General features: G+C 37.0%; 1 protein-coding gene across 1 annotated transcript; it reads left to right on the top strand.

The window, feature by feature from the left end:
• The first annotated feature begins 446 nt into the window (after positions 1-446).
• On the top strand, positions 447-11,283 carry LOC127857131 (uncharacterized). The gene is made up of 2 exons (XM_052393537.1): positions 447-726; positions 10,760-11,283. Exons 1-2 carry the CDS (start codon positions 447-449, stop codon positions 11,281-11,283), a joined length of 804 nt encoding a protein of 267 aa, XP_052249497.1.
• The last annotated feature ends 399 nt before the right edge of the window (positions 11,284-11,682 follow it).

The raw sequence follows: 11,682 nt of genomic DNA, 5'->3' as shown, positions 1-11,682 counted from the left end.
GAACAATATTTCATACATTTTAATGCAAATATAAATACAAACGGGGCGTACAATTCATTTTGATTTAAAATACATATATCTGTTTAATTTACGCAACTACTATAAACATTTACACTGAAAAGTCTTCTAACGTGTTTTTTTTTAAATGCTTAATTATGCTCCCCCCCCCAAAAAAAAATTGGAGGGAGCATATAGTCGCCGCTTCGTCTGTCCGTCCGTGTGTCCTTCCGTGTGTCCTTCCGCTCTCATGAGAGAGGTCTTGTGGTTTGAATGGTAGGTACAGAATTGACTTGTGGGGAGAAAGTCGACTTTTGGGTTGCACCCCATAATCCATGCGTACAAATGTCGAATTTGGACAAGTGCACCTCATAGCTTTGTAAAAATATTGCAGCCCACTAAAGTTCAGCTTTAACTGTCCGTCCGTTATTTTCGGCCAAGATTACAAAATGTCGCAAATCTCCAAGGGAGATAACACGCATAGATCTGCTGTTTCCATCGCAACTACTCGACAATTTCCGTTGCAACGAATGCAGCCGAGCTATTCCGTATCACTCTGGACCCAATCGGCTTTTTATTGCACTCTTTACGGAGACTCCGAAGACGGACGAAGTGTAACGATTGATTCCGAATTATTACGTTACGCCCTCTATGCCGAAAAATGGAGGCACTCGGTGGAAAATTATAATTCAAGTGGAGCAGAAGGTTTAACGAACGATTTCTACAAAGGTAAATCGACAAATCTTATTATCATAATGCATCGGTGTTGTGTTAGTTATCATATATTGCAAAGATTTCCTTGTTGCTAATGTATCTCTACTTTTATCGTCATCGACTTTCACTGATGTTAAGAGTGGAAGTGGGTGGGGAAATATTGATGGGCGATGGTGATTTCGTCCAAATCACGGATCTTATGTATTGTTTTATTAATAATAAATCAAACCTAGCATATCTAGGCCCAGTGTTAAATCTAGAATCGCCGGTTGTATGACCCGATGCACTCATAAATGAAAATACTTCCAAACTTATCCAATTCAAGGGTTGCAACAGGGCTTTTTGCACCAAGCGGGGAAAGGGCCTGGCCTTTGTGTTGGGGAAGAAATGTCACGGTATTTGGCCAAAATGGGAATTTTCTGAGGGGCCTTTCTCTGAGGGGTAACGGCCTTTGACAGGCTACTGACAAAGAAAAAATGCGGATGTTTCGCGACCAGGTTTTTTGCATCTTCTTCTTCTTTTATAATAATGGCTATGTTCAATACTGATACATTATGCCCATGCGTGGGGGGTTAAAAAGAAATAGATTGATAGATTGGAAAACCTAAGCCCTTAAAACTTAAATATATACATATACAACTGTGCATGTGGTGAGAATATGAGTCTTGTCGTTTCGCTCCCAAGATGTTTCGCCCCTCCCCCCATTTTTTAAAATTTGATATTTGCAGTTTTCATGTCAATGACACTATTGGAAATTTAGTGTGTAATGTTATAACATAAATCACAAATTATAAGCAATGTTCTGCAGAGCTCCAGATAAGGACCGTACAGCCGTAAATACGCCTTTTTCATGAAGATTTACGCATTTACGAAAAAAATCTGGCCGTACCGATACGTCTGCGTCAGCGCGGCGTGATTTGTTGGTCTCTAACCTAACGGCGCTTTTCGTTAATTTAAATTACCGATAAGTTGTAGACTGGGTTCATATATTATTGTCTATTCTGTCGTGTGATCTCCTGTAACTTGTAAATCCGTCAAAAACGATATGTCTGCGCGCAATTGAATGCCGGCTTAACCAAAAGCGGCTCAAAACAACACTTTGTTGTCATATAACTACATACGTTGTCTTCTAACCATCATGACATTAAATCTGTTACACCCAGAAAAAGACATTGTCGCCCTGATATTAAACGATTTGATTGCATTGGTGGCGTAAAACGTTAGAAAACACGATGGGAAATGGATGAGACAGTGAAATAAGTGTTCATTTACTTCGCTTACTAGTTGGCTTGTGTTTTCTTGTCAAGAAAAATGAAGAAATAGTATTAGTCATGAGTTTTAATGTGTAGTTGTATTAAAGCGATTTTCTTTGTCGAATTGAAAAAAGTACCCGTACCGGTCCAATTGGGAAAAACCGAGTCGTGAAAACCTCAAAATTGGGAAAAATCGAGTCGTGAAAACCTCAAATTGGGAAATAGGTGTATTTGATTTTTTGCTCCCAAATACTTTAAAATTGATAACCAAGTGTTTTCAAGCTGTCAATATTATATAAACCTAGGTTCAAGCTATAGAGCTGCAAAGGGAAACTAACTAAATGGGACAGCAATTGGGAAATTTGTATTTTTTTCGTAATTGGGAAAGTGCCGTTTACCGGTACTTTATAAAGAAGGAGGAACATCGCTGTATTAGCATCATAATTCTGAATGGAAAACCTAATACAGTAACTGTTTAAGAAGCTACATATATTTATTATAATTGCTGCAAATGTTTCTTGAGTCAGTTATACACCCTTCAATATCCAAGAACACGGGTAGTACAGTACTACCTGTATTTTTGGATATGGTACATGTAGTACAGGTACTAATTGATTTTAAGCGTTACTCCTTTTCTTTCTGTCAGTGGCAGTACCGTTACTTATTTCACAAATCCTTATCTGGAGCTCTGTTCTGGGTAACTTCAGTACACTCAGGTGGTCTGAACAGTTTTTCACATGTACTCAGAGTGTCCATCCAAACATCTAAAGCATGCAATGTTAATAACTTTCTCGAACATAAGTTGTTTATTTAGATTTTTTGGAAAAGATCGAGTCATTGTAACATTACATTTTCACTCATATATCAAAATCATGTAAACTTTTATTTTGTTGTCGAATGTGGTCTACAAATGTATTATTACTCATACATGGATCTTTAAAACAAATGACAAAATAATAAATAAATACTTGACAAAATAATATGTAAATACTTGGCAATTTATTGAAATAGATTTATTCTGACTAAACCAGCAACTATTTTAAAAGTTTTATAGAGATCACCTGCAGTAGTGTTTTATACAGGAAGGAAAAGGGGCGTGGTGCAAAATTTCAAAAAGGGGCACTATAGCGCGCGACATACATAAAAAGGGCACAAATATATTTGTATAGTGACTTAATAACAAGCTTTGTTACACACAAACATTGTATGTATAGTTTTGAGATTTATTGTTGAATAATTAAACCAACAAAATCCAGAATGTATATTTTATTATGTGTTTTATATTTTCATGTAGTAACAAAAAACAAGATTAAACACCATAGGTTATATATCTTATACAAACTATAGCTTTTCAAAGAAGTCTTAGAATACTGTTAAATGAGTTACCCTCTTAAACAATTATTTATATTTAAAATGTTACACACATTGCACAAACAAGTCCTTTATATGCATCTTAAATGGAGATTCACAAACACTAACACTTTGTTGAATAGTCAGAAAATTCTGCGTAATGACATTGTTTTCATTTGTTTGTTGCGGTTTTTACAGAATTTTACATTATCCTTCTCTCTTTTTTCAGGAACAACTTGACGACCTTCCTCATGTCAATGTCACAATGAGATTTTGTGTTCAGCTTTATGATGAGTAATTTGTTTGTAGTCATTACTTCAAGTCGGTTTCAGTGTTCAGTGACTATGAGCTTCACTTGAGAAAACACTCTTTCAACAGCAGCAGTGGAAAGAATTAGAGTTTCATATGCACACAGGAGTTTTTTGATGTTCGGAAACAGGTCCCATACCAATTCTTGTTTGTCGCTCAGCTGCTTCAAGATGAGTTTGGGTGACCTGGCCTCCGAGTTTGCATGGAACTTGACTTTCAGGTCTGCCCACTCTGCTAGCAGTTCTTCCTCTGGCAGTTGAAGGTGGCCGGCAAGCTGGATGATTTCCTGCTCCCCATGCAGGGCGATTTGCTCCTGTGTCACATGGCTGAAGTCTAGTGCAGCCATTGCCGTGATAAGCTCTGAATGATCCAGCCGCTATTGAAGGTGCTCCAGTAACGTGTCAATAAACTTGTTCTTTGCAGTTTGTACTCTGTCATGATCAGTTTCCTCAATCCCTTGTTTTTCGGCCACTGATGACACCTTGGACAAGAATGGCCCAGCTCGTGTCTTCATGCGCTGTAGGTTCACTACTGTAGATTCCAGTTGGGGTTGGACTGACGACAGGTCTACATCGGCCCTTTCAAACAGCAACGTCAGTCTTGCCAACACTGTGCAGATGTCACACAAAAGGTGGATGTAGTACAATTTGTCATATTTTTTATTAGCTTCAGGAGAACACTCGCAGAAGCTCCAGAGTGATCACCCAGCTTCTTGTCCCGTCCACTTGATATGGCATTTTCTAGATCCATGCATATTGGTTCGTACAGTTTTCGGATCGATTGAACAGCATTTTCGTGACTAAGCCATCTTGTGTGCACAGCCTTTTTCACGGTCAAGTTTTGCTTGGTGTCACTGGAACCTAGTTCTCTTATTAAATCCTGGATGGCATCTAGGCTGCCTGACTTGACTGTACTGAAGTGGTAGTATTTCCATAGTGCTGTTAGCAGCTCATCAATAGCATCAATTTCTGTCACACTACTAAACGCCTTCGACACAGCCAGTTGCAAACGATGATTCATACAGTGGACTGGTATCACCCGAGGATTGTCCCTTTGGATTTGTGCAACTACACCGTTTTTCTTTCCAACCATCACGGAAGGTCCGTCACTGGCAAACGACGTCATCTTGCCAAGGTCAAATTTGGCGGTCTTCATGTAGTCTTTAATGGACGAGTAGATGACGTCAGCGGTGCCGTTGGGAAGTTGGATGTCTTGCAGGAAGGCCAAATTCATGGTTCCGTTATCAACATACTTAGCAACCAACGCAAGATGTTTCCTACTGCTGACGTCTGTGTACTCGTCCACCATCAAGCCGAAGACCTCGCTGTTAGTAACCCGCTGCTGTACATCTTCTTCCACAGACTCGGCCTGGCACTGTAGAAACTCGCCAACTATTAATGGACTTGTGTACTGGGCGTTCTTGGCTTTATTCAAATATCCTAGGTTTGTAGCCCCTAACTCAACGCAGAGGTCCACCAGCGGCTTAAATAGTGTTGTGTTGGCTAGATTATGTTGAATTAGGAAGTAGAGCACCTTCTGGGCATATACGAGTGCTTTCCCTTCCTTTGATTCCATTTCCTTGTTGACCTGGTCGATCTGCGAAGCATTATTCAGCTCAGCAGAAACGCACGACTGGTGCTGGGCGGAGCTTTCGTGACGTGTAATTGCATCCAGTCGTAGAGATGAAAACCATTTTTTGCACAGGGCTCAAAACAAACAGTCATAGCTATGTCCGTCATAACTCATTTTAGTTTCACACTGGAGCCATGGCCGACCTTCCTTCCATTTCTCGTTGAAACAAGATGCATGTCCGGCGTTTTTGCGCTTACCACTATCGCAGTTTTCCCCGTTTACGTTGTCAGTTACGCTGTGCGTAGTGACTTGCTCGCGCGTCACATCAGAAACCTGCTCCGCCCTGAAATGAAAAAATATATTTTACAATGTGTGCTACTAAAACCCTTAGATATTAACGAAATGTAATAAAAATACTTATTAAACTCATAATTCATAAATTGATTAAGTGATTTCTTAATACTCAGACATTGTTGTTATAAAAATGCAAAATATATATTTTAATATTAAGTTCGAGTTCGAACCCTAAGCGGCCGTGAACATTAATGTCACCAATCAGTTAATAATAAATGAATAGAACTTCGTTAAACACAACAAGATTCCGTAATGTACATGTAAGCGACAGTAATAACATTTACATAAAAATATTTAAAAAAAACGACGGGAAATTGTAAGAATGTCACAGGACCTCATTTCCTTTAAGAAGTTATTGTATTTTGTATGGTTATAATAGACCGTTACCTTTCGGTTCCGTCAGTCCTCTGCACAAATTTCAATAAACTAACATTGTTTTTCGCCACTTTTGCATTATCCTTTTGAAGTTGTGTCAACCTCCGTTTGCACGACGGTTTTTTCCGTTTCAAAGCTTATTAAGCTGTTATGGTAGAAAACAACTATTTCTGAACTTTTTTTCCTGGAGACCAACGAAATAAAATGTAGCACAAGCACAAGTAATATCGCAAATACATGTACATATGTCCAATGCACTTATCTACTTTTCTACATTCGAAAATAAATCTGAATGAGAACATTTTAATATTCAAGCAAAGTTATATCACATATCTGGATATTTTGTTGCGCCAGTTGTTGTTTTTATTCTTGACACGTAGGGCCCAATAGGTGTTGGCATGTACATTGACACGTATACCAAATATACATGATATACAACTGGCTTCCCTGTCAGAACTCAAGTCGAGGATCCTTTAGATGACAACTGGGCTTTCAAATAGCTTAATTATTTTATTTTTATTCAATAAATGACATTGTGAAATATGCATGTACTAAAATTAAAGTGTTGCCGCATAAAATTGTAAACGGGTATTGTTTTCACTTTGAACTTTCATGACCACGTGTTGTATTGTGTACATTTTATTTCGCAAAAAGTGTAACTAGGAACGGCGCTGTACTGCCTTTTGTTCATTGTCAATTAATTTAATACACGTTAATTGGTCTCCGATATAAACTTGTTTTGCTAACAAAGCAATTTGCATCAATTTCTAATTTACGTTTCGTCGAAAGTGGAATGCCAAAATCGGAAAGCGTACGTTGCGACATTCTAAACATGAATGATAAGTGGTACAAGTTCAATATTTTTGTAAAATTCATATATGTGTTTGCCAATTAACATATTTTGACAAGTTACAAACGGGTCATAATGTTCTTAATTGAACCAATGGTGCAGGCCTACTACTGTTACAACAATTAACAACTTTTGGCCAAACAGGGTCCAAGACGGGGTATCAACTTCTTTGCCGACATTCACACGTTATTGTAATCAAAACATCGTGACAATAAACAAGCACGTGCTCCAATTAAGCGCGGTCTGCCTAACCGTGAACAGCAAATTTGTTAAGATTGTCGTCTGCTACAATTCATCAACACACTTCTACTGTGAGCCTGCGCCAATTGTATTGGATAGGAGGCGGAGCGTTATTTTAATCGACAGCTTTAATATGAGCCTGCGACAATTGTATTGGATAGGAGGCGGAGCGTTATTTTAATCGACAGCTTTAATATGTCACGGGTTGCTATTTTCGGCGCATGGCCAGTTTTCAGGAAGTACAGTAGACGTCATGGGGTTTTGTAATCGGCGTATGGAAACAATTATCGGGCGTAATATACGGCCGTACGCCGCTTAGTGCAAGCCCTGTAAACTAATTTTTATTAATTTAAAACTGTTTTGCATTAAATTGAAATCAAATCAATATTTTACAGATACAACTGGTGTTTTTTTAATTTAATTACGCGTAAAAATAAATGTTTTGATATAACTGAATTATGCATGAAATGCACAATTTCCACGTGAATAACATCGAGGTTTTCATCAAGTCTCCTAAGTAAATGTGCACGATTGTATCCGGACCGATTAGTGTTACAAAGCCACTGAAATTATCGATTGATACTGACACATGGTTATTCACGCATGACGAATTCACAACCGCGCGAATCTTCGCTGATAATAGTCGGCTTAGAAGCTTGGTTAAGAGGCAATAAAGATGTTATCAATAAGGTCGCGCACAGCGGAAAACAGGGCGGCGGCCTTTGAAAAGGGCAGCGTGGCGCTGATTTGCTTTGAAAGGGGCAGCGAGGCGCTTCAAAAAAGCGGCGTGGCGCCGCGCCACGCTAAAACGGCCTGGATAAAACAATACTGCTGTTTGTCACACATATCGGTTTGAGCAGCGACATATACAAAAACTGTGTTTGGGTACATCCCAGGTTTGAGTCAATAAATGGTTAAGTGAAAAGTAAATTTTATTTGTTAGATTACACTAATTGGCATAACATCTGCTTTATCGCAATTAGAGCATATGGAATCGATTGTTCAAGGTTTGTTCTATTAATCCGTTATCGCTTGTTTAACGGTCCACTTTCTTTACGGTAGACCTGATCACGTGACACTTATCCGGATGTAAAAACACGCACAGACGTTGAGGGAAAGGAAAATAATAAGGTTTCTGATATTGTCATCAAGATTATGAATTCTTTATGAAGTTATAATTATATATTATTATATGGTTTTATTTCAAAATACAGTAGGCTTGAAGCCCATGAGTACACATACATATAACACAGAATGTAGTCAACAGTGGTCAATGACATACAGGCACATACATAATATAATTTTTTAGGAATATAAATTTAGATTTAACAATAAAAGGAATTAGCAAAGTTCTCTTAAGACATGCATATTGAAAATAAACAGCTATTTTTTAAACAGGTGTATATATATTTACATGTATACCACTGTTTACCGTTACAAACTAATTTAAGGTAAGTATAGATATATAGATAATTATATAAATATTAAGTGACAATTCTTAAGTTGCACCAAATCAAGCTTCAATTAAAAGTATAAAAATAGATCGAGTGCCATAAATTCATGTTGGTTGTGTTCTTAAATAATTATACAGAAATGTACATATACACTGTATACATAAACATAAAAAGAAAGTGCAAATAATGAAAAAAGTGAGCGAATCGCACTTTACTTCATAATCAGACATTGCATATAATAGATATCTGTATTATGCGTGTTATTTTGAAACTTACTTTTTAATTTAATCACATACATTAAACATCATTTATTGCATTTTGCTATTGTTTATTTCGAATGAAACAACATTTATTACACTCTAAAAAGTATTATTGTTTATTTTGTTGTTCATGTATTGTGTACAGTTTTTTTCAAAACAAAGCATGAAATAACACATAAAACATTTTTAAAAACAAATACAGTAATGTTTATCGACAACGTCTTATTGTAAGTAGAAGATAAAGATTCTCGGCAAAGCATGACAAGCAATGCCACTTCAAATTCAGGGCGAAACGACGAAAGGCTAAACATCCAGGGTCGAAAAACCTTGGGCGCGAAACATCCGACAACCGTTGTAAGGTCGAATGGAAGATGAAATCAATGCTGAGAGCTTCCCCCTTCCCCCCACACATATATTACACTGGGTGTTTTCTCGCAACAAAAAGAATGAGCATGTACTGTTTCAGATACAGCCCATCATGATATAAAAAATGAGTCAGGCTGACCGTAAACAATATTTGTTTGGCGTAACGTGACTCAGTGGATCAAAAAGAACTGTTTTCTGAAAAATGGTGTGGTGTAACTGACGATTTAGACTGACAAATAAACTCCTTTCAATGTAATTGCAGTTGCAAATAAAAAGAACCAAAATCATTGGCAGTATTTGTGTTCTAAACTGGTGAGATGCACACAACTGGTTTGAGTACAAATATTTATAGTCAAGAATTATTGGAATTGAAATATTTGACACCCAAAACTGTGGGGTGCAGCTCGCTATTTTAGACGGCAAATAAGCACATACATTTTGGATCTTACAATTTTATTTTCAACTGAAATTCTAAACTAGTGAGTTGCACCTCAATGGTTTGAGTTAAATATTAATATTTAGGAAAAATTGGAATTTGAATATTTGACCCCAAAAAAGTTTGTGGGGTTTCAACTCGCTATTTTAGACAACAAATAAGCCCATAAATTTTGGATCTTAATATTTTATTTTCAACAGAAATTCTAAACTAGTGAGTTGCACCTCACTGGTTTGAGTTAAAATATTAATATTTAAGAAAACTTGGAATTGGAATTTAAATATTTGACCCCAAAAACTGTGGGGTGCAGCTCGCTATTTTAGACGAAAAATAAGCCCATAAATTTTGGATCTTAAAATTTTATTTTCAACTGAAATTCTTAACTAGTGAGTTGCACCTCACTGGTTTGAGTTCAAATATTTATATTCAAGAATTATTGGCATTGAAATATTTGACTCCAAAAACTGTGGGGTGCAGCTCGCTATTTAAGACGACAAATAAGCCCATAAATTTTGGATCTTTGAATTTTATTTTCAACTGAAATTCTAAACTAGTGAGTTGCACCTCACTGGTTTGAGTTAAAATTGTTATATTCAAGAAATATTGGAATTGGAATTTAAATATTTAACCCCAAAAACCGTGGGGTGCAGCTCGCTATTTTAGGCGACAAATAAGCCCATCAATTTTGGATGTCAAAATTTTATTTTCAACTGAAATTCTAAACTAGTGAGTTGCACCTCACTGGTTTGAGTTAAAATATTTATATCAATGAATTATTGGAATTGAACTATTTGACCCAAAAAACCGTGGGGTGCAACTCTCTATTTTAGACAACAAATAAGCCCATAAATTTTGGATCTTAAAATTTTATATTTCAACTGAAATTCTAAACTAGTGAGTTGCACCTCACTGGTTTGAGTTAAAATATTTATATTCATGAATTATTGGAATTGGAATTGAACTATTTGACCCCAAAAACCGTTGGGTGCAACTCGCTATTTTAGACGACAAAAAAGCCCATAAATTTTGGATCTTCAAATTTTTATTTCATCTAAAATTCTAAACTAGTGAGTTGCTATTCACTGGTTTACATGTCAGTTAAAAAAATTATATTCAAGTATTATTGGAATTAGAATTGATATATTTGACCTAAAAAAAAGGTGGGGTGCAGCTCGCTATTTTAGACGACAAATCAGCCCATAAATTTTATAAATGCATTGCTTCTTCAGACTACGTGATTATTCACGAAGATCCAGGGGTGTTGCCAGGAAGCATCTGCAGCATTGTTGGGTATCGTAACCGCCAGTCGAGTTTCCACCTTAGTGAAACATGCAATCGTGGACAGATCAAGGAACTACCCGCTTTGTCTCCACAAGAAACCATTAAGGTGTTAGAATCAGACTTAGCACATGACTTAACTAATGACTTAAAGGTTTCCCAAGATGGCATAACCTGCCTGAACATAATGAAGGATAATGTGCTGCAACGTGAAGATAAACACCTGGAGATGACACTTCAATTTAAGGAAAGACCTATATTGCCAAATAACAGAAGCGCAGCTGTTATATGGTTGTCACACCATAAAGGAAAACTAAGCAGAGATGATGAGTACCATGGAAATAACAAGGTATTTATGAACGAGATTATCAAACGTGGTGATGCAGAGTTTGTACAAGAAAAATTGGAGTCGAAATGCCAATGCTCATGCGCATCAGAACATTCAATACCAAGACAGAGGTTTCACACTAAATAAACTACAAAGCATAGGCTATTGGGTTGTTGGTGGGAGTAAAGTGGTAGCAAACGATATCTGAAATTGTGTTGAATGTAGAAAACTCAGAAGACCAATAGAGTGTCAGAAAATGGCAGAGTTACCAAGTGACCGTGTGGAAGAGTACCCACCATTTACACATTGTGGAATTGACTGTTTTGGACCTTTTATGGTGAAACAAGGTCGTATATGGACTTTTGTTAACGTGTCTGTGTTTGCGTGCAGTGCACATTGAAATGCTTGATGATATGTCGACTGATGCATTCATAAACAATTTAAGGCGTTTCATGGCAATTCATTGAACTGTGAGACAAAGCCGCCCAGACCAAGGAACTAACTTTATAGGTGCTAAAAATGAACTTTTCGCTAAATTGTATGTGC

The sequence above is a fragment of the Dreissena polymorpha genome, chromosome 1 (assembly GCF_020536995.1).
Source record: "Dreissena polymorpha isolate Duluth1 chromosome 1, UMN_Dpol_1.0, whole genome shotgun sequence".
NCBI classification, from domain to species: Eukaryota; Metazoa; Mollusca; class Bivalvia; order Myida; family Dreissenidae; genus Dreissena; species Dreissena polymorpha.
Note: the sequence above shows the minus strand (reverse complement) of the source record. Positions and strands in the feature narration are given on the sequence as shown.

What these genes read in the sequence shown, in the direction of transcription:
- LOC127857131 (XM_052393537.1), top strand. Translation starts at nt 447, where the DNA reads ATGTCGCAAATCTCCAAGGGAGATAACACGCATAGATCTGCTGTTTCC. An exon ending in AACGAACGATTTCTACAAAG is followed by an intron (nt 727 to 10,759) that starts GTAAATCGACAA and finishes TTGCTTCTTCAG; the next exon opens with ACTACGTGATTATTCACGAA.